The sequence below is a fragment of the Chanodichthys erythropterus genome, chromosome 17 (genome assembly GCF_024489055.1).
Source record: "Chanodichthys erythropterus isolate Z2021 chromosome 17, ASM2448905v1, whole genome shotgun sequence".
In the NCBI taxonomy this organism is placed as follows: Eukaryota; Metazoa; Chordata; class Actinopteri; order Cypriniformes; family Xenocyprididae; genus Chanodichthys; species Chanodichthys erythropterus.
Window position 1 is genome coordinate 13,786,685 of NC_090237.1, and position 24,051 is coordinate 13,810,735.

The 24,051-nt window shown below is 39.1% G+C and overlaps 2 protein-coding genes across 4 annotated transcripts in view; both read right to left on the minus strand.

Annotated features, from left to right (window-relative positions):
* arhgap32a (Rho GTPase activating protein 32a) overlaps window positions 1–6,762 on the minus strand; it is a 32,890-nt gene extending 26,128 nt beyond the window's left edge. The window contains exons 1-2 of one of the 3 annotated variants that reach the window (XM_067366031.1): window positions 6,615–6,762; window positions 3,092–3,209 (exon numbers count right to left, since the gene is read on the minus strand). In XM_067366031.1, coding sequence (XP_067222132.1) covers window positions 3,092–3,180 — 89 coding nt within the window. In that variant the 5' untranslated portion in view covers window positions 3,181–3,209; window positions 6,615–6,762. Of the gene's footprint in view, window positions 1–3,091; window positions 3,546–6,614 lie in introns of those variants that run through there. The other 2 variants (XM_067366033.1, XM_067366032.1) reach the window with 2 other exon arrangements.
* Window positions 6,763–12,724: 5,962 nt separating this feature from the next.
* The window catches only part of igsf9ba (immunoglobulin superfamily, member 9Ba), a 78,798-nt gene continuing 67,471 nt past the window's right edge, over window positions 12,725–24,051 (minus strand). The window contains exons 12-21 of the mRNA XM_067365445.1: window positions 21,058–21,181; window positions 20,695–20,870; window positions 20,374–20,600; window positions 19,844–19,928; window positions 18,992–19,153; window positions 18,752–18,797; window positions 18,037–18,123; window positions 15,788–17,434; window positions 13,660–13,790; window positions 12,725–13,491 (exon numbers count right to left, since the gene is read on the minus strand). Coding sequence (XP_067221546.1) covers window positions 13,271–13,491; window positions 13,660–13,790; window positions 15,788–17,434; window positions 18,037–18,123; window positions 18,752–18,797; window positions 18,992–19,153; window positions 19,844–19,928; window positions 20,374–20,600; window positions 20,695–20,870; window positions 21,058–21,181 — 2,906 coding nt within the window. The 3' untranslated portion in view covers window positions 12,725–13,270. The remainder of the gene's footprint in view (window positions 13,492–13,659; window positions 13,791–15,787; window positions 17,435–18,036; window positions 18,124–18,751; window positions 18,798–18,991; window positions 19,154–19,843; window positions 19,929–20,373; window positions 20,601–20,694; window positions 20,871–21,057; window positions 21,182–24,051) is intronic.

Here is a 24,051-nt window from a genome sequence, read left to right on the forward strand (position 1 = left end):
GAGTCCTCATGGAAGTGCATCAAAGTGGATTTTCTTTGGCAGCGCAGAAAACAACGTGTTTTCAACATGCCGACAACACCAACCAAACTCTTTCAGGCCTTAGCTACAAATACAGTGTTTGAAGGCAGGGCAAAGTAGAGGCTGATCGCTGGCAGCCAATAAAGACCATAGGCCGGCATTATGCAAATTTGTTATGAACCTACATAGAGAACAGGGAGTGAGACTGGAATTTCTGACCTCATTTGTCATGCACTTTGATCTTTTAAACTAAAAAAAAAAGAGGGGCACCAACTTTTTGTAGACCCAAACCCAGGTCCCAAACAAGCCAACAGCTCCTGTATGTCCCAAACATGTGCACAGCCCAGTTAGATATATTCCTTCCGTTTGGCTGCCTAATCAAGCGGGACATGCAGGCAATAAAATAACCAAGTTGAGAGGCACCACTCATTATACTGAACTCATGACCTCTGGGTGAGGAAATAACCAAACAATGAGCTACAATTTGACCAAGGCCAAGCTGTGTCAATAACACAAGAGCAAAGCTGCTAAACAAACACATACCAGGCCTAATGCATTGTCAATGTGTCCGTTAGGATCTCAGATATAGGAAAATTACAAAATCAGATTTGTTAATGGGGGTACTGGACCTTATATAATGTCTTCAGACCATTAGTAAAGCTGTTTAAGATGTGTAGTAGTTAAACCACTCTTGCAATCAATCAGATTATGCACAAACCTACTAAGTTTATAAGCTAATCATGATGAATTATTCATTCATCTCTTGTTTCTAAAAATAAAAGCTCACTCTTCACTACATCTACACTTCATGATATATTCCACCCATTTCAGATAATCTCCAGAGCATTACCCAGTTCACCCTGCAGCTGAGAACATTGCCAAGAGGGTCGAAACAAGGAGACATTATAGAAGATCAGATCAGTGGTGGTAAAAAGCACACTATTGTATGTTTTGCGACGCACAAGGATATCGCTTCAATCAGTCAGTCAGTCACAAATGAATCCAGCCTAAGTAACAAAGAACAGGGTTTGAAATATGATGCACACCATGGGGCAAAGAAAGGTGAGCTGGAACAGCTTTAAGGATTGGAAAGCCTTTAGAATGGGAATAAAAGGCTGGAGTTTAGGCGATTCATTCAGTAGACAAAAGACAGAGTCACTGATTTTGTTCCAGAACATCCCACACTACCCCTTTCTCCTCCCGATTAGACCATCATGAGATTAAGTGATAAAAATGCCTGATCCGGTTCATGGAAGAAAAAGGCAAGAGTTTACTGCCATTTTAAAGTCACAGGTGCAACATAATGGCAGGATAGTGAGTTTCAAATAACAAAACATTATGGGTCAATACATCAAAAAATTATTTTCTTAGTTTTCCACTACAAATATCTAAACATTCTTAAATCAGGATACATTTACTTGAAGCGAAATGACTTAAGATATTGTGTTGTTTAATGAAAAATGTATAAAATTTGGGTGAGTTTATGCTTAAAACAGGAAAAAAATATTTGTTAGCGGAGTAAGAAAAATAACCTTGTTTTCCCTTTGAATTAGGTTTATTTTTTCTTGCTGTACTGACATTTTTTCAGAAAACAATACTAAGCAAATGAGAAAAAAAAAAAAACTAAATTTTTGCAGTGAATGCATTATGAATTATGAGAGTGCCCATTATAGTGATAATTTTGTAAGCTATTTTTTATTATTATTTAGTCTTAATTCTTGTGTCAAATGTCCTTGTTAATTATATTTAGTCAGCCTTAACCTGTTTTTTGTTAGTCAAGTTTCAGTTGACTAAAAGTCTGGGCATTTTAGTCTAGTTTTAGTAAATGAAAACTGTTGTTTTAGTCATATTTTAGTCACATTTAGTTATTCTGCGCCATAATGGTTAAAGTAACCACCACTATTTTGCTCAAAATTATAATCGTAATTATTAATGATCACCACTGTTGTCATTGAGAAACTGCTGCTCATGCCATCCAATGAACCAGATATTTGGAATGTAATTGGAATGTAAAAAAACAATATATAATATTGTCATCCTCTTTTTTGCCAACAAAAATAAAGAGAGATTTTGGTAACTTTTATTTTTATATTAAATATTATTCTTTTATTATTACATTTTATTCATATTTATGTCTTTTTCAAATACTGCATGTTGATTTTTCACCAAAAATTTACACTCATAAAAATAAAACTAGTTTAAATAACTTCTTTGTATTTAATATAATTTAGAAAAAAGTTAACATTTAAACCATTAAGTAAAAAATAATTTTAGTATATGTAAGTGTACACATCAACCTGAACTAACCTTGCCTCGTCATAAAAAGACGTCATATCTAATACTTTTTCATTTTGATGAGAGTCTGTAGGTGTGTTTATATAACTTCCTGTTTTATGTTTTTTTTTTCTGTATGTTGGTTGCATCACATGATGTTGATATGGTGGAATAAATTCAAATATTAATAAGCTGGTTTGTTCATTTTTTTTCAATAAAATTATAAAAGATTAACTACGGTACTTAATGTAGTAGTTAAGGTTATGTTTTTCCTTTCAAGAATTTAATTTAATCAGACATTTACTTTACTGCACAATATTAGAAACAGTTATCACCCTGATAACTAAATTAATTCTGAATAAATTAATAAGCGTCATGTCATCGACCATTACATTAAACCATGCCTGCTTGCTTGGGGCGGTACAACACGTTCATTGATGACTGTCCTTGTTATCATCTCTGTAGGGCACCAGTTGCACACAAATCACCACAACAATTTACTCCTCAGGGGACAAATTCACATCTGCTGCATGCAGTGCAGCTGAAATATGCTGTCTCAGAAATAGAATAAGGTAACCAGTCACATGACACACAAAATGCCTGCGTGTGCAAAAACCAGTACATGCACTGCACCTGGTTATGCAGAGATTCAGCCAATTGTGAAGAAAATGCCTCATCTAACCTTGCAAGAGAGGGACACACACACACACAGAGACACACGCTATAAGCCATAACTAGCCATAATCGAGCACTGCAGCTGCCAAAGCACACTGAGAGGAGAATGCAGGCTGTTACTCACCTTTCACAGGGATCATGACTGCATGCGTCTCTCAGAGGTGTTGGAGCTCTGCTGTGTGTCGCTGCTGCAGTCCCGCTGCACGCCTCCATGATACTGAGTCACTGCAACAGCTGCCCGTCTGTGAGGGGAGGGAGGAGACCCGACTTCGCTTTAAGATAAACCTCCAACCTTGGCAAAGGATGAAGGCCTGAGGCATGCACATGTGTGTTATGTATGTGCATGGTGGACATATTTACTTACTTTGTATTGCTATACCAGAATAAAAGGTTATATTCATGATGGATGGATGATTTTGTCAGCATTTTTTTATTATTTATTCTTAATTCTTGTGTCAAATGTCTTTGTTAATTATATTTAGTCAGCCTTAACCTGTTTTTTGTTAAGTTTTAGTTGACTAAAAGTCTGGGTATTTTAGTCTAGTTTTAGTCAATGAAAACACATGTGTGTTATGTATGTGCATGGTGGACATATTTACTTACTTTGTATTGCTATGAATGAATGAATGAATGATTAGATGGAAAACTTAAAAACCAGTGGGCCCCCTTGGTAAATTTGATAAAAAAAAAAGATCAAGTTTTTGAAAACAATACTGTTATTGTCTCCATGTAAACTACACAAACGTAAATTCGTGAAAAAGGTGACATGAATGCGTACTGTGTTCGGTCTACAGATGCGTATTTTTTCTTTACAAAGTGACCGCCAACTACTGGCCTGACATGCAGAGTTTTTAGTTGTTTTTGCGGATACATGTGAATATACGGAATATGTGTAAACGTAAAAGTCTTTCATTCAAAATATTTACAAAAATCTAACCTTTTTTTTTTAATATTTAAAAAAATCAACCTCCATTTGCCAAGATAACAGCTCTGAATCTTCTTCTATAATGCGTAATAAGGTTGATGAACATACGGCAAGAGATCTGAGACCATTCCTCCATTCAGAACCTCTCCAGATCCTTCATATTCAGAGGTCCATGCTTGTGGACTCTTTTCTTCAGCACATCCCACAGGTTTTTTTATGCGGTTTGTGTCAGGGAACTGCTATGTCCATGGCAAAACCTTCATTCTGTGGTCAGTGAACTATTTTGTTGTTTATTTTGAGATGTGCGTTTCATCATTGTCATGCTGGAAGATCCAACCACAGCCTAGTTTAAACTTCCTGACAGGTGTTGATTTAATATCTGCTGGTACTTGACAGAGTTTATGATACCCTGTTATCCTAACAAGTGGTCCAGGGTCTTTGGAAGAAAATTAGCCCCTCAGCATTAAAGATCCACCACTATATTTCACAGTGGGGATGAGGTACTCTTCTACATGGCTTTCTGTCAATGCCAAATACACCTCTAGCTTTATTTTGGTCTCATCTGACCATAAAACCCAGTCCTACTGAAAGTTCCAGTAGTGCCTGTAGATGTATTTAGATTGTTGTTTGATGCCACCAAAGGCTTTTCTTTTTTCAACCTTCCCAAACAAGATGTGGGTATATAGGTGAGATCTGATGATAGTTTTAGAGATTTTCTGACCCCAAGACCCAACTAGCATCTGCAATTTTCCAACTCAAACTGTCCTCCTCAGTCTGTGTGGAGCCAATATAGACACACATTCTCTTCCAGGTAGATTGCTGCCATCTTGATTTTAACTTATTAATTATTTCCCAAATAGTGGAAATGAGCATTCCAACAATTCACACATCATTACTGTATTCTCAGGTCTTTCCCATATGGATGACTATAGGAATTTGGTCTGTGTCACTTCATATTTAGAGCCCAGTGAAACAGGAAGTCATGACTATCTCTTAAGTGTTCCTGAACACTAAGGTGAACTTAAAACATACCATTTAAATGGAAATATACTTAATTTAGATTTTTACTCAGAATTTGTAATACTTTTGGCACACATACTTTGTTAAAAAAAAAAGAAAAAAAATTTATTCCACACATTACATTTTGTGTAAATTAACTTCAATTAAAAGGTTAGATTTGTGAATATTTTGAATGGAAGACTAAAAGGAGAAATGGCAAAAACTAATTTTCAGTCATTTTTGCTTATTTTTTACCAAGGGTCCCAATATAGCTATATAGTCAGATAATGAAAATAAATTCAGATAATGAATGCACTACAATTAAATTTTAGTTTATGCTTTAATCAGTTGGCTAAATGGTGACTGTGGACCTTGAACCTAAACGAACCAAAATGAACCTAAAGAAAATCAGTAACAAGGACAAGGAGTGCTTGTGCCATGTTCAGTGATGCATTACCATGATGAATACAGGATTTACACAGACTTATACAAGCAACGTTACAATACGCTCCATCAATAATTCAAGTGTGAAGAATAAACAAAAGGAACACTGGAATATCGAGCCACACCCACAGTGACCGTTTAACCACCTCAAAAAGAGAGACCTTATGAAGATTGACATGCACAGAACTTATTAGAGTACTACTGAGATACGAAAACGACAAAATATTCCTCTCACACTCCGGCCCTACTGTCAAAAGTGCTGAGAGGGAGAAACTTGATGTTGACTCAGCAGAATGAACCCTCCCTGACAGGAAAGACAGCTCCATGTGTGCATGCAGGCACCTGAGAGGGTTAACTTCACCTTCGGTACATATGCACACAGTAGCTCCGGTGATTAATACAAACCTAATCACACTGCCTGTATGGACACTTAAATAATGATTATTTCATTATTTCCTTAGGTTCTCTTATGTGTTCAATATCTTAATAATATGAGCAACAGTTTATAGTCTGTATCCTTTGATAAGCAACAGAAAACAATGGGGTACAAATGTCTGACTACATGAAAAAAAAAAAAATTCTGGGATTTAAAATTATATAATAAATATATATATATATATATATTAGGCTTACATACAAGTATTTTCACTAGTGGTCACAGACCTTTGGACCCCATTCGAGTATTCAAGTATTTAAATGAACAGTTGAACATTATTTACAATCTGAGTATGGAATTGTGTGAAGGCTGATGTACATTGATGTGGTTGCTAAGCGACAGATTGTCATGAAATCCTTCAGGAATGGGTCAGTCTTGTATCCCGAATATCTGATGGGGAATGTTTACAGACAGGAAATAATATACGTGCACACGTATTTGTTTATTGTTATGTGACTAAGGAGGAGAAGAAGTGAACCGTATAGTGATGTTGAAATCTTCCTTTGGCTGGCAATAAAATGCGCACTGTTGTCATGGGCAACAGCATGTGACTTCAAGACTGAGTTCTGTATCTCTAATGAGTCGTTGTGTGTGTGTCCATGTTTCGTAACACTGGTCTAAACTGTTTTAGGGTGCTTTTCCTTAACCGGGGGAAGTGAATAAAATGGAGGTTTATAAGGAATTTACAACGGCGCAGATTAGACTACTAGAAATGTTTATGTAGCTACTGATACAATATTACTAGAAAATATTACTTGTGTATACTTAGTGCTATAATATAATAAGTGCAGATGCTTCTTAAATCGCCAACAAAAAGAGGAAAGATCAACACGAGTCACTCACCTGTTTCAGCGTTACTCCCCCAAATGAAATCCAAGAGTTGTATCCCTCTAGCACATCTATCCTTTATTGTGAATGCGTGTGAAATAGAGTGAAACAAAAGCATCCTTCATCGTGTGTGAACGTGGGATCTGTGAGTGAGTGAGTGAGCTCGGTCTCGAGGCAGGACACATGAAAAGTTCTTTCTCACGCACCACCTGATAAACTGAGTGCGTGTGTTTGGGGGCGTGGCTGGGGGCGTGGCCATGAGCAAGGTGGATGTCAGTAGGATCCACTTAACTCTTGTTAGTCCCTATTGAGAACACCCACCCACCTGAGATTTGACCAACATTTAAAACCTTAAAGGATTAGTTCACTTTTAAATAACCTTCAACCGTCTGGAGGCCATTGAAGTCCACTATAAGGAGAATAATCCAGGAATGTTTTCATCAAAAACCTTAATTTATTTTCGACTGAAGAAAGAAAGACATGAACTTCTTGGATGACATGGGGGTGAGTAAATTATTAGGAACATTTTATTTGAAAGTGAACTAATCCTTTAAATATTCACGAATATGGTACAATGGCTCTAAAGACTTCCCTTAGGGGAAATGTTTTGTTTTCTGGCCCTAAAGTGTATTATGACACCAACATCTTTAGCCATTTTCCCCCCCGTTTCACAAGGCTTAAGCTAATCCTGGTCTAAAATGCATGTTTGAGCTGTTTTAACTGAAAGCAACTTCCTTAAAATATGTCAGTGCTGTTGTTTTTTCTCGAGATGCACACCAGTAATGTTTTTTTTTTTTTTTTCTATGGTACATTTATAAAAAGCTAAATATCCTAATTGAACTAAGAGTACACGACAACGATATGGTTAAAACGGAGAAGAGTTTTCCGCATACCCCAAGTGAAAAAAGTACATTTCAACTTACAGTGCTCTATTTTGGTGCACTAATTTTGTACTATATACTAAAAATTCTTCTTTAGTAATTCTTAAGATCATCTTAAGAACATCAACTGTGCTATTTTGAGACACCATGAAATATGAACTAAAATGTGCTTCTAATATACTATCTCTGTATTTAAAAAATATATTTAGTTACCACTTGTAGTACACTATAGGTTCAAATGAAGTAGTATCTAAATACATTTTTTAAATACAGAGATAGTATATTAAAAGCAAATTTTAGTTCATATTTCCTGGTGTCTCAAAATAGCACAGTTTACTTACAATTTACAGTTTAATTACAAATTTACTTTTATCAGAACAATACCCTACAAATTCGTGAAAATGAATATAAATGCTGTATTCTGGTTGGCATTGGATGGCGATGAAACACTATAGATGAAACATGTAATGTGCATGACGTCATCATTTTCACAGATTCACGTTTTTGTTGTTTACACAGAGACCGTTTTCGAAAACTTGCACTTTGAAGACTGTTTTCAAGGTTTGCGTTTGCAGGTCACCAAAACACCATTGTTATGTAAATGAAAAACCAAAAAGCATAAGTTTTCCGTTTTTAGTTGTCATGTAAACGGCCCCTAAGACCAATCCTGGCTTAGTCTAAACCCTGTCTGTGTCAAGTGTTTTAAGAGAAAATTACATACTCGCCCTCATGTCTCAAATTGTATTACTTTCTTTCATGGAATATAAACAAAGATATTTTGACAAAAAATTTGGTAACCGAAATAGTTTGATTTTTCAAAATATCTTTGTTTTGTGTTCCACAGAAGAAAGTTATACAGGTTTTAGAATCACATAAAGGTGAGTAGCCTAAAAGATGACATAATTGTTTTCATTTTTGGGTGAACTATCCCTTTAAATGAAACCAAACTATCTTTGAGAAGAGTTTGTGAAATATATATGCAGTGAATATCTCCAGCTGCATAACATGCAGAATGGTCAAAGGTGAAAGGTCATAGCTGGTTCATTAAAGGGATAGTTCACCCAAAAAAGAAAAATCTGTCATCATTCACTCACCCTCAAGTTGTTCCAAACCTGTATACATTTCTTTGTTCTGTTGAACACAAAAGAAGATATTTTAAAGAAAGTTTGTAACCAGGCCACTTTGGGGTACCATTGACTTCCAAATAGAAAAAAAAAATACTATGGAAGTGAATGGTGCCCCAGAACTATTCAGTTTTGCCACATTCTTTAAAATATCTTTAGAGAGCAGAGTCTGTCTCAACTTTTTCTTGAGAAGTCACCGTCATCATCATGATAATTATTAAATCTGTCCAATGCCAAGGCGTCGGCCACAAGACTCAGTGTTATCTATTCTGTGTTAGTCACTTACTTCAGATAAATAGGTGTGTAAGAGGGAGTTGTGTTGGTTAAGGACTTTGCGACTGGATGAACACTTTTATTTCCCTATATGACAGCAGTATCAGTCATTGTGGCAGATTTTTGAAAAACACCTTCCCTCCAAGGCATTTTGCTTAATATGTAGAAACAGAAGTTTTAAAATTAGCCATTCAGATGTAGCATTATTCAATAGTGGCCTCTAGTGGTCACTTCAGGTACTTAAAGTCAAAAGATCACTCGTAAAGAAATAAAAACACACTCTTATATTTTTTTTATTATATCAAAATACAAAAAGTTTTACGGGGTTATTACATGGACCAAAGCGTTGGAAAATGTCAACCTAATAGAGCTTGCCAAAATGTGCATATCTGGGCATCTGGTGATGTAAACAATGCAAATTGAACGGCTCCACTATACAGAACTTCAATTGGGCTGTTAAAGACAGCACACGCTCACACTCGCACACACATATTTAACACTCCATATGTTTCATTCCCAGGTCTGGTGTTGATGTAACTCTCAGGGACAATTCATTTGTCAGGATAGCATATTCTTTTTGATTGGGTTCTTATTCTAGAGCAAAACTTATAAATGTAAAAAAAAAAAATGATCAAAGCAATAGAATAAAAATAAATTAACAATGGGTTTTCCTTTATTCTCTAAAAATGCCATTGCTTACTGCAGGGTTGTTCCCTTTTAATATCAAGATGCTGAATCAAAGTGTCCAGCTGAGTTATTGTGGAGGTCAATGTCATACTTCAGAAGTTGGTAGTACAGATACGAAACATTTCAAACATTTACTCCTAGCAGCATGAAGACACACCAGGCACCATATCTTAACATCTGAGTATGTGGAGACACCGAATGCCCATGAAAAAGACTGTGAAGTAGGCCTACTAATCAAGGACTAGAAGATAGAGGCACACTGCACCTTGTTTCATAATCAGAGTCGTCTAGCAATTTGTTGGAGAATTCATTAGCAGTGGCAGAAGAATCAAACAATACATCATAATAATATTGTACATAAGGCTTTGGTACAGCACCATACTGTTTAAGAATAATACCTGAAATAAATGAGATTACTTAACAAAAAGAAGCCTCTGACCCAGTCATTCAATCAAATAAATCTGAAAGAAAAAAAAAAAGTTATAATTTTTTTCTTAACATAAGAACAGTCTCTTTCTTATACATTGTATGTAGGGTGATCAAGATGAAAAACATGTTTGCCCAGAACACATCTTCAGATAATATAATCTCCAAACAAAGTACAACACAAATTCAAAAGCAGTTAAAAAAGCACAAAAAAAAAAATGCAATTTGAAATATGCTTCCAATAAGCTCTAAGTATGAGGTTTAATGTTAAAACAGTCATAAATTAGTGCATAATGCAGTATTACATTCTAAGTTTTCAGTGCTGGTTAATATGAACAGCAAAAGAATCAAGAACAAAAAGATGTACATTATCTGAAACGAGACAAACAGGTCCGAACGAGTGAAATATCTTGATTATGTAAGGTTAGTTCTGTTCAATCAACGAAAAAAAAAGAAGAAAAAGTTTCACGAAGCACCATAAGAAGTAAGCACAAAACTGAATACAGGCAATCAAAGAGTTGATATGACACTTCCTGCAAATGAGCCCTCTTACAGAAGCAAAAAAGGGGGCGTGTCTACCTGTACAGTATCATATATATTCAACAAGAAGAGAAACGCTTCTTCAGTCAGGTTCTCCCTACAAAGACCACAGAGGAGCTGAATAAAATGCCGTCAATCACCATCCACAGATATACAGCGACACTGCACCTGCATCTTAAATCAGCGTGACAGCTTTACGCGAGGATGCATCGCTCCACCGTGTCCATGAAAAACACTATAAAACCTCCAGACCTCCAGGTACCAGGTTCTTTCCATGCTAAATGAAAAATTGACTATCATACCGTGGGTACATTTCATGGATTATACATTTGATATGCTGCCTCCTCAAATTCGTCTTTATAAATCTTTCCAAATACGCGGGTTTTTATTCATGGCGACAGCGACCGTTCGCGCGATAGCGTAAGCACGTACTGAACGTCAAAGCCGATTTTTATTTAACACCTTCAACGGTTTCCATACTGAAAGATAGTGAGTGCACAGGACCTGCCCTGTGAGAGAGGTTTTATTGCTTGCGGTCCTACTCACCAGAAGAACTCGACAACGGAAATCACGACGGAGCTAGTTTAGTTAGTTTAAGACAGAGGACTGTGCGTGAGTTTGTGTGTTAACCTCTGAACCACAGCACCACGAGTTCAAAAAGACATAGCACCAAGTCATAATGTGTACAATGTGCCTACATCCTTGCACGTTATATTTCTAGATCATGTAAACATTATGTGGTTGTTGTAGGACTTATTAGCAATGAGCTCTTGACAAAACACGTAGCAAAAACTTTAACACTTTTCTCCCGACAGCTAAAGGCAGGTAATCAAGAATATCTAAAAATGAACACTGCCCTCTCCTCCTCAGAGACTACACGATTAAAGCAGCCTTACGAAATTGCACCACGTGGGGTGGAAAACGCTACTAGTGACGAAGACGTACATAGAAATAAGCAACAGAATCTGCTGACCTAATACCGAATAGCTCAAATCACTGCAGTGAGATGTTTGAGCATTCGTTTTCATGTCGAGTAAAATAGTTGTATTCAAAGAAAGAGAAAGAAAAGACTAAGTAAACAGCCCTTTGGGCACTCAAGTCAAATCTTCTAAACTCAAAAAAGGCTACTACGAATCTCTATACACAGAAATTCATCCCAGTGTTTCCTGCTTGTATATTCAGCCTTATTCAAGTACTGCATGAGATTTCATTCAATTTTCTTATTAAACTCCATTCACAGATTCATTTTGGAGTTGATGGCATTGGAACGAGAGAAACATCACAATGAACATATTTAGATAAATCTGATCTTCTAAGAGCAAATCATACATTCACCATCGGTTAGCTTTCACTGTAGGTAGCAAATCAGCAGCTGTTAGTGAATTCTAGAGACAATAAACATCCTTCGGAAACACTAAACTCGTCATTAATTCAAATAACTCAAACTTTGCTATGTCATCAGATGAGCCGTGATGGATGACAAATAGTAAAGATTACAATACAATTTACTGAAGTCGTTTGCAAAAAAAAAAGAAAAAAAAAAAGAGTCAAGCTACTTTTGGAGGTTCACTTTTGCAGGTAGAAAGATCTTTTTCCCCCCACTGATTAGATTAAGGACTATTTCACTTTTCTATTTTATATTGATGTCTTCATTAGTCTGCACAATATCTACTGTAATTAGTTTGTGTACTGTATGTCCATAGCAACATATAAGAAATTATTTACTTCAAGGAAGTGACGGAAAGATTAATAATGCATTTCACCACTTCTAACTACATTTGTGCAAGACAAGGACCAAGTCATTCAGTTTAAATATCACATTTCCACTGAACATGTCAAAAAGCATATTTCTAAAATTTAATTTGAACCTGAATCATTTTTCAGCAGGGGGCTATTATTAATGTACCTCCAACCACAGATTTAAAAAAAGTGCCTTAAATGTGTCCAATCTATTTTTTTTTTTTTTGTCAAAAATAATGTAAATTATTTAAAAAAGAAATAAGAAAGCATGTTCAAACATTGTCTAGTACTGCAGCCATTCTTTTCAAGCTTACAATTTCAGTGATATTCTGTGCTTTATATTTCACGTTTAATATGTTATAAACAAATTAATTGTAATTTCTGGGCTTACATTAATCCCTCATGTTCTGTCAAGCTTTGCCGCAAACAGACAACAATATGCCATCCAAAATGAAATACGCTAGCTTGCACAAAATATGGTAGAAGTGCTGAAATAAGTTCCAGATTATTTATTCCTTTTCTTTTTTTCTCTCTCTTTTTTGAGGTATATTTAGTAGAAGGAAGAAAAGAAACCCTGTAATAACTATCACGTCTTGAGAGACATATTTGTACAGAGTATTTAACTCTCTATCCTTCACAATATACACAGATCTGACAACGTTATGACAAAAACCGAAGTGGTCAGCAAGATTTTTCCTAGCATGTAATGGAATGCTATTATTTTCTTTTTTTTATTATCAAATGAAAAGCTTTTGTCCTGTTCCAGTTTTCAGTTTCTTCTAAAAGAGCACCCCTGTACGTTTTTCCTTTGTGTAAATTTACAGAAAATACAGATATGTGTAGTATATTGTGCCAACCGAAGAACATAATAAATTGTATCTAGTTTAGACTGATTACAAAACAGTACTGAGAGCTTGTCCATTATACGTTTTTGCTAATGGACAAGAAGACGATCCGCCCCACAGGACAAGTTTTAGTGAGTTTGGGAGGGGGGGGGCTCTCAGAGCAGAGAACCATAGTTTGAAGGGGCAGGGTCCATACTGGCCAGCAGGGATTTTCTGTCTTCTCTGGGGTGAAGCCAGCGCAGGAGAGAGGACAGATGAAGACAGGGGGACTTTCTAAGTGTACTTTTCCACTTTTTCTTTGAAGGAGAGCTGAGATGTTCTCTTTGCTCAGAGGCCTGAGATGCATGCGGCTGCTGGGTCTGAGAGGTGGACACATCTAAAGACAGCAGAGCAAATGAGACACAGCAACAGAATGGATTTTTACATTTTCAGAAGAAAATGGGAGAGTTGTCTGTGCATGCAAACCTCTCTGCCACGATGTTAAGGTGTCAGGGCTGATAACATGTCCATTTCTCCCAGTATGTAATGTATGGGTGAAACTGACCTGTCCTTTTCTTGAATCTGGAGTTGTTGTTCTTGTTGGCTGATGATTTCTTGGCTTTATTAATACAATAATATATCAGTGCTTCAAAGCTCTCAGACCCTGCAGGGACTCTCACTGCACCTAGATGCTCCCTGTGAGAGACAAACACAATGATGCATTACTTCACAGCGCCACCAGGGTGCACTATGCTTTGACCGGCCTGATCAAACTGAGATTTAGCCCTGTCAGGGAACACTTTGGCTGCCCAAAGCCAAATGCAGTGTTAAAGCCTTCATGACAAAAGTACCATTCATCCAACATGTACTGTGCAATTTAACAACTTTTGGTGAATTGTAAGAAAGGCCTATTTTGAAAATACTGCCTATCAATTGACTTTTTTTTTTTTGCCACTTTTCATTGGTCATCAGCATAAATATTAAAAATCAAATCACATTTATTTTTTATAAAAAAAACAAAAACTCTTCTTCATTAGATGGGTACTCTGTAAATTAAAAGCACATTGTATTAGTTCAGTTAGTCTGGTGAGTTGAATTTAGCATCCCCCCACAACTCATTTACTACAGAATACACCTAAATTAACATGAATAAACCTTTTACCTCATGTTGTACACTGCTGCCATGCTGCCAGCACTGTCCAATCAAATTACAATTAGCCAAAATCTCCTGTTTCCCAGTAAGCTCACTGGTTTCCTATTAAACTGACCACAGGGGTTACATTTCCTGACAAGTGTTGTCTTTTATCGCACATGCCATTCCTCTATCATGGCAGAGATCATGACACTCAAACGTCCATACTGAAGAGTCAGCCAACAACTCATGGGTTCACAAGGCACAGAAACACAAAGCGTTTACAGAGAGTCTCCCCTGCTGCTGAGGCTGTGGAAAGAGAAAGTGAAAGTGATTAATAGAGGGGGAGGTAGACATGACTGAGCACTAAAGTTCGCCACATCAAACACACTCTGGTTACCATGAATACACTGTACAGTGGCTTCACCATGCTGACAGGAGAAGAGATGGCAGGGAGGGGAGAATGGCCAGTAAAGAACAGTCACATAAAAGAAAGGAACCAAACCACTAGGACGACAAAATGTGACAAGAAATTTTAGTTTGAGAACTGCTGTTACTGATTCGGCATCGAGAAAGAGTATTTAGAAATGGCATGCATGATATTTTTGTACATGGAAACAAAATTTTAAAGGGGAATATCCAAGTGTGCCCCTGAAAGGGCGCAAGTGCAACATTTCCTGAAAAAAAAAAATAATGATCACAGAAATGCTTTGAAAAGCAGTGCTAAAAAAGCTTAAAAATGGCATTGTTTATATACCAGCTATACATTTTTTCAAGATATATACCAAAAAATACAATGTATAAATGTTATTGTGTAATGAAAAAATGTTCAAAAATAAAGTAATTCCCCTTTAAATCAGAATGATTTAAGACCCCGCCTGCAAACCCCTCCCCTTTCAGACATGGATTCGACCCTTACCTATTGTGGTGTAGAGGACCTGGTCACAACAATGCTGCCCAGATAGCTGAGATCAATCAAAAACAAAGAGGGTAAGACTACCAGAGTCTCCAGAGAAAAGCGGCGTCTCTACTCTATTATGAGGATGAGTGTTGCAAGAGATGAGCGCACACTCATCCCTGGCAACGAAGGCCGCCTAAGAAGGCCACCGTGATGGTCAAAGCCCTGAGTTAGAGGAAGTGAGAGAAATGGAAGGAAATGAGTTGGAGGGGGTGAGTGATGTGATCAGCCGACAAAAGAGGACAAAGAAGGAAGAGCCATGGGATCATCATGGATGCACTAGAAAATCCTTAACCATGAGAAACGTTATACACTACAATCATTTCTTAAATCAAGACTATACTGTTTAAAGGTTAAAGAAGAATAGGATTTGAAGAAAATAAAATAAAAAAAGGAATGGAATTTTATCCTGTGAACCCAATAAGGAGTTATACTGGAGGACATGGACATTTGTGCATATGTAAATAGTTTATAGTAAGATGTACATGTAAAGTATTTTTTATCAAAAATCGCAAAAGCATGAAAGCATTGCTTTTGCGGCACAGATGATGAATAACAAACTCCTTTGTCATTTTGGAGCCTCCAATGGTATGGTTCACCTACCCTGGAGAGGGTTCTGAGGGGAGCATCTCCTCATCTGTCCTTCTCTGAGATGGCATCTGGCCGAAAGCATCACTGCTCTCCGTGGGGGGTGAAGGGGACTGGGAGGGGTAGCTGGCCGCGGCTGTGGCAAAGGCCATGTGGGCACGGTAGCTGAGGCTGGGCCGCTGGCCACTCTGGCCTTGGGTAGGTGAAGTGGCAGGGGAAGAGGAGAGAGACCTTCGGGAAAAGGAGACACTGGCAGGGTGACGGGCACTCTCGGGCATCTCTTGAGAGCGGGAAGACCGCAGGATGCTGGGGCGGGGAGGAGGGCGAACGAGAATGTCTGGAGAGCCGGCGTGTGAGCTGGGAGGGGTCTGGGTCAGTGGGGAGAGTCGTGACGGCTGCAGGACCACCTGCTGCAGGCCGAGATCCATCCTTCGTGCCGCCCTGGGGCTCAGCCAAGGCTGGGCCTCGGACCTCCAGCCGTCCGAGCTCTCACTGTGCAGTGTGCTTGGGCTCCCCATGCGAGCCGTGGCGCCTAAGTAAGGCAACACTGGTACGCCCGTACCGTGGGCAGTGTGTCTCAACTGCCCCAGAGTCTGGGCCTGTTGCATAGTTATATGCTTGGCTGAAGGGCCCTGAGGCGGGAACCTGCCGGGAGATCTGCTCAGTTGGGCTCTAGGGGCCTCCAGCTGGAGGAAAGCAGAGCTTGAAGGGAGCTGAGAGGTGGTGCTAAGAGTGCGACTATGGGAGGGGTATGGCGGGGGCTCGGGGAGGTCCCGGTGGAGATATGAGGAATGACGTGGTGGAAGAGCGAGACGGGGACCCTCCTGACCCAGAAAGGGGAAGTCAGGAGGCTGCCAGATCTCGGTCGAGCGAGAGGAGGGAGGGCTATGCACCAGTGGCAGGGTGTGGCCGGAGGCGCCGTACTGATGGATCCTCAGCTCCTCCCTCTCCTCTGGGATGGTGGGATGGCGAAACGGCCCCTCGGGGGGGTATGAAGGTGAGGAGGACATGGCAGAGCTACGTGGACTAACATCAGGCATGTAAAACGGAGGGTGAAGCTCCACCTCAGCACCACTACCTAGATAGCCATAGAAGGGGCCTGGAGGGAAGACCCTGTGAAAATGGGAGACCCGGCTCTGCCCTGTGGCCTGAAGCCGACTACCCTCCGAGATGCTCATACCTTCCATGGGTCTCTGGAACCGGGGGCTGTAGGCTGGGGGCTGCATGTAGGACTCCTGGCTGGAGGACACAGGGGATATCTGGGGCCTGAGGGTGGCCATGACTGGGGGTAGGGGCCCTGGGTCATCGTTCTCCTCATCTGACTGGCGGAACTCAGGATACAAGTCTGATTCCTCCACAAAGGGAAAACCCTCAATGCGTCTGGGCTTGAGGGACGTGTCGATGTCACTGGGGTCCATGACGAATCGGCCATCAGGTCCACGGCTGATCAGCTCGATGGGCGTGGTGACCTCAGCCTCGTGCTTGGACACGCTGTACTTCTTACTGGTTATTGCTCTCTTGGTTTTCTTATAGAGGGAAAGCTCTTTCTCTTTCCTGGGGCTTGGCAACTTCTTAACGTATAGACTGTGGCCACCCACGCTGGCCAGAGATGGGGGCCGGGAGGAAGCAATGCTCTCAGGACTGATCTTCCCAGAGGACAGCCTATCAATTAAAAAAAGACATGGGGCTTAGGACCGAGCCCTGGGGAATACCAGACCTTAAAATCAGCACTATCAAAACAAGAACCACTACATATAGACATGTGGAATATAATCAAAAGGAAATGGCATATTACACTTTCTATTGTATGCTATTTACTTTTTTTGTAAATGAAAAAAAAAATTCTGAGAAATTAGCCTTTATACATGCATGTGGCTGTTTTCATAATAGTGATTACATTAAACGATGACCTTTATTTAATGGCCATCTTGTCTAATAAAACTGAAGGACGATGTCAAGATGAGACATAATGGAGAACAACAGAATGGGGACAGGACACAGAAACACATTAGTCAATACAGGCACCAGTGGGCCAACAAAATATCAACTAAACTATATCTTCACTCAACTCTTCAATAATAATCCATCTTCCTGACTTTAAACGGTCAAACAAGTGTCAAAATTAGGAGCAGCTGAGGGCTGAAGTTGTCTATTCCCCCACAGAAGCATTTTAGCTCCGCACCACTAACTGAAAACATGCAGCTACGGCAGACAGGCGCATGTTAGCGCCTGCTGCAGAGAGAGATACAGGTGCAAGCACTCACTGAGGGCTGGTAGATGGGGGCCTGTAGCTGCTCCTGTCTGGCTCTTCCCAGTAGGGCTCAATGCCAGGCAAGGGGGTAAGAGGAGGCCTGCGGTGACAAAAACACAATAGAGACGGGGCAGAGTCGGCCGTCAACCAGACTATGGTTCCACACTGCTATGTGGAAATGGGTGGAATGGGAGCATGAGACTGCAGCTCTATTAAGACCACAATGGAATCAGATAAGAGCGTGAATCCAAGTTTCACCTGGGTTGGAGGTACTATCCTTAATGTTCCCCTTCCTTTATCTCTGGTTAAATGTAAGAGTGACATGCTGCCATGCCTGCACTGGTCGATTCAGAGAAGCTGGGGGGTAAGCATCATGTTTAAAAATATGTTCTTGCACTATTGAAAGGTTCTATCACAACCTGACTGGACGGCAAAAAAAAAGAAAGAAAAAGCTTGAGAAGATTGTTTGTAATGGCAAATCAATGCATCTCACTGCTGAAAAGCAGAGGTAAGCACAGATGCATTTATAGCAGCCACTTTAGTGACTACTCAAATCCTCCTCCATGCATCCCTCACGTTAACACAGCAGCTGCTAGGGTCAGCTGTTTGATTTCCCAAACTGTACATGCTCTCTCTCTCTCTTTCTCTCTCTCAAGCCATGTGCCTGGTAGTAAACAGATTTGCAGAAGTGCAAAGTATGATGGATGTTACCATGCACTGGTACTTACGGAGATTCAATGCTTTTCCTTGTGTGCGTAATCGATAGTGGAGGGTCTAAGGACAAATGACACAATGCCACATCAGCATTACAATATGCTTCATATCTTTATCTCAACCACTGCAATGTTGAAGCAGGTAAAATCCAATAAATCTGTGACATGCAACAAGAATGGTGCAGAAATGATACATTTCAGCTTTAAAACAGGAATGCAACAGTGAGACTGGTCTTGAAGTTTTGAAGGACTCACCTCGCTTGCGTTTGAGCTTGCGACGATGCTGCTTGTTGACGAAACAAGCAGCGAGCGTGCTGAAGAGGATGGCAGCCGCCAAGAAACAAATGGTGGCCACAATGCCGGCCACCACTGGCTTGGCCAGCCCCTCGTCTGAGATCTCTGTGGGAGGGAAGGGGTCTGAGAGAGGAGACACACTCCAGAACATGAAATTAGGATGGAAGATTGCAGCAAGCGTGTATTCACAAAGCAGGTTAACATGATTGCTGACAGTGATTCAGTTAGTGTGCACTACAAAGCAGACTATAGCATAGTGTTAACATAACTGCAGCCTATCAGATCAGAAGCACCTTGCCTATTTAAATCGAGGGGGCACGTGGCTTTCAGATTTTTGAGCCAAGTGGATTTTGAATGCAACTTCCAAAAACAAATCAGTATCTTTAATAATTAAGGTTATTGCGTTCATCTAAAACATTGTGACAGAAATCACATCTAAATTGAATCAGTAAAATACACTGCAATGCAATTCCACTTGGTACAGAACTTAAAATTTCAGCTTTTTAATTTCAAGGAAAATGCATGGTGATCTATTAAAAACATATTAGCTCAATCAGAAAGTAACTTTAGTTTTACATTAGCTTTAGTTTTGGTCATATCTTAAATGAGCCAGGACTGCCATTGTTGCCCCCTCCAAAAAATAGATGCATGGAATCCTTGTATGGCATTTACACAGCAAAAAAAAAAAAAAAAAAAAAAAAAAAAAAAAAGAATACAGTAGGGCACTAACTACAATGAGCAGCAGGGGGCAGTGAAGCTCTAGGTGGCTAAAGCAATGAATTGGTGCATTTTAGCTATGCCCCATATTCTCACCTGTACTTGACACTCCCACCACATTACTGCTCTCACTGACAAGATCATCCATTACAGCTAGCGCTCGGAATTCATACCAAGAGTCCTGGGAGACAGAGAAACAGGTCAGTGGGTCACAAATCCTGTGAGGCCAACAGGTTGAAGTGTCAGATCTACCAACAGATTTGTAACAAGAACATTTGTAGCAGACTCCGCTATATGTCAGACTGAATTAAAATGACATCCTTTGAGCTTTTCAGCTGAAATGCATTCCAAAACTGCGTTTCTCTCAATGGTCTCAGAGCTGCCATGCAAAAACAAACGCTGGCGCATAAGATGGAAATCACAAATTTTAACCTTCAAATTAGATATTATTTGATCATTTTATTTTATTATATTATCATTCTAATATGCTGATTTGGTGCTCAAGAAACTTTTCTTATTATCAATGTTGAAAACAGTTGTGTTGGAAACCATGATGATTTTTTTTTTTGAAGATGTATAAATAGAAAGTTGGATATAAGTAGTGACATTAACACAATAAGTGTTACCTGAATGAGGTCTCTTGCTATGATCTCAGTCTCAGTGGCAGGAATCAAGTCATCCAGAACCTCCCACCTTTCTCCCAGACGAAACTCAATGATGTAACGGTCGATTGGTGAAGAGTGATTGGCCGGAGGAAGCCATGTCAACAATACACCCTGCTGTGTCCGGTTGGCTGTGAGGCACCGTGGTGGAGTTAGAAGCACCAGTGGTTCAGGGGTACTTATGGGATACCCTAGGAAAAATAAGAGGAGGTTGTTAAGTGCATCTCATGTGGAGGGTCATTCAGAGGTCCATTACACCACAGCTTGTAATGAAGTGTCACCCACCTCCTGTAGTCACAGTGACTACCTCACTGAAGGGGCCGGTGCCCAGCTTGTTCTGGGCCAGCACACTGAATTGATAGGCAGTCTTTGGCTCCAACCCCTGGACCATCAACCACGTCTGAGAGCCGGGCACAGGTATGGACAGCCAATCATGTGGCCCTAAATCATTCTTCACCTTCCTATTGGATTGTAGCAAAGAGTTGCATTAAATGCATTTTACCAAGAAAATCTGATTTAAAAAAAAAGAACTTCTTGCATATTACATACATTATTTCTTGAAATACAGTGAAATGTAAATGTCACGAGTATATGTAGAAAAAAAGTGAGGAAGGAACTATATTTAGTGGGGGTTCTATCATGACTTACACCGGGCCATACCAGACCGAGAACGTCTGTTCAAAGCCTCCATCATATCCAGGTTCCCAGGAAACGTTAGCGGAGCTTGTGGATGCTGACACGTGGACATTAGTTGGCGCATGTGGACTAGTGCCTGAAATAGGGTTATTTTTAATTAGCAGTGATTTCATCTGTTAATACTGTTCAGAGGTGTAAAGAGTACCTAAAAACCATACTTGAGTAAAAGTAAATGACTCCATTACAAGTTACAAGCAGTGCTTGAAATGGGCCGGTACGCACCGGTGTTGTGCCGAATTTCGACCCCCAGCCAGATTATTACCCCTCTAGTATTTTTTTAGGTTTAGGAGTAGGTGTGGGGGAGGGGTTAGGATTAGGGGTGGGGTTAAGATTAGGCAATCGGGTAGCAACTTCAATGAGGGGGGTAATAATTTGGCAGGGGGGTGGAAATTCAGCACAACACCGGCACTTCCGACATGTACGGAAGCCCACCGAGCCCTCTCTTCTTCAGGAATGTGTTTTTAACTGAGCATTGGGGGTAAAATAAAACCCAGGTAGATCCAAGTCAGTTTAATCACTGTTCTATATTAATGCACTGTTTTCATTGAAGCACACACACATCACTCGGAGACTGTGCTACGCACACACAGAAACATTAAGGAGCACAGAAATGTATCAATGCTGCCCACGACCTTTATTAATAAAATGGATTTGCTACTGAATCGCTACACTATTTTACTCAGCAACGGGGCTAACATCGCTGGTTTTATAATAATTAAACTCACAGCTTCGTTGTTAATAGAGAGAGATGCTGAACAGATGCAGGTAATTCGCTCATGCATCCTCTCATCTCTCTCTCGATAATGAATTCAAATTAATGCAATAATTCATTCAAATAAATGTAACCTTACTGCACTACTTTATCTCCATGTCTGATTCAAAGTGGGCAGAATGCTGGATCCAACGAGCTGTAACTGACAAAAATAACCATAATTTTTACCCTTCCGGTCAAATATTGCGCTGCAAACATCAATAACACCTTTAAGTTGTCAATGCTGGCAAATAACCATAGTATAAGCAGAATAATCCACGGCTAGCTGTGCATTAAACAATTTGAATGCACTCTGCTTCGCAATGGGTGGTTCTTTGCCTCCACATTGTGTATTAAAATCATTTAATGCACAGCTAGCAGTGGATTATCCCTTATGTAATGAATGTAGGCTCAAAGATGTGCTAGACCTCAACACCTAAGAGACATGCCAGTGACAAACTGCCAATGAAATACATTGGTGATGAGCATTGCATTACTCATCACATATGCATTGGAGTAAAGAGTACATATATTTATTAAAAACTTTAGTCATTTAGAGAGTAAATGTTGCTAATATCTTTGATACAAAAATAGCCAAAAAGATATTTAAGTACAGTAACTAATTAAATTTACTCAAATACTTTACACCACTATTAAAATTACTCATACTTGCAATGTTATGGTTTTGAATAAACCACTAGCACTAAGTATTTAACTTTGGCACATTACTTTTTCCCCATATTGTTTGTGCTATGGATAAATGACACATCAAAACGTGTTTTTTGAGCTGAGCTATTTTTTTTTTGTGCAAAATTTTGCAAAAATGTAGAAATATTGTACTTAGGGTAGGGCTCTTTTACTTTGGGCCAATAAGCAAGCAACCAAAACATTTTAGCAACCACACAGACACAGTTTTGCATAGGCAAGCACTTTTTTGTTTAATCTTTACTCTCTTTTATGATACCACTCAGGCAGAAACTCTCAATTTATTACAATTTAAAACACACAAATATACACTTCAGTTTAAATGTTTGGAGTCTGTAAGAATTTTTTTTTCAAAGTCTAATTATTTGATCAAAAATAGAGTACAAATTGGAAAATGAATAATATTGTGAAATATTATTACAATTTAAAATAAGCATTTTAATTTATTACATTTTAATATATTTTGAAATTGGAATTTTCAGCATCATTACTCCAGTCTTCGTGTCACATGATCCTTCAGAAATCATTTGAATATGCTGATTTGGTGGTCAAGAAACATTTCTTATTACTTTTAATATTTTTGAGGAAACCATGATCTTTCCAGGATTCTTTGATGAATAGAAAGTTCAAAAGAACAGTATTTATAACAACATTTTTTAACAATGTAAAATACTATACTGTCACTTTTGATCAATTTAATGTATCCTTGCTGAATAAAATTTTTTACTTCTTTCCAAACTAAAAATCTTTAAGGTCTAAGCCAGGATGTTTGTCACAAAAAAAAAAAAAAAAAAAAAAACGTCTTTCCACGATGAATTTAGCCTTGTCAGACAAGGCTAGAGAGATTTATGAGGAACTGAAGAACAGGAGATCCATTTGTCTGACCTGAACCTCCTCTCACTTATGTTTTCTGACCAGACAATAAACAAACCCCAAGCACAGACTGACCCAGTCTGATAATAGCAGCAGAGCACCGGGTGCTAAAGACGATGAAGACTCTGAAGTGGAGGTTGGATTCAGGAGTTCCATCACATCTCTTATCGGCACCTAGCAGCTGCGCAGAATCTGTTAATTGCTCCCTCATTAAGCATAATCTTTAGACTGTCATGACACCAGTCCATCACCAAACAAATAAAGTGTGTGTGGGGTTGTGTGCCTGCTGACACATCACTTGTCATCCGAGGGCAAACTCACAGACGTGACAGCTGAGTTAGAGCCCCCACAAGCTACACAGCCCCCCTACTGTAATGACTCACTTGTGCCGCTTGGCTGGGAATCGTAATGTCCTAGCCTACACTTCCTGTCTGGCACATGATGAGAAATCACATATGTGATGTATTTTGTGTCCTTAAAAAACCTTCAAAAATGTGCAGGGAAAAAAAACAAATTCATTTAGAAAAATGTTGTATTTACTAAATGATTTAGACAGACAGACAGACAGATAGATAGATAGATAGATAGATAGATAGATAGATAGATAGATAGATAGA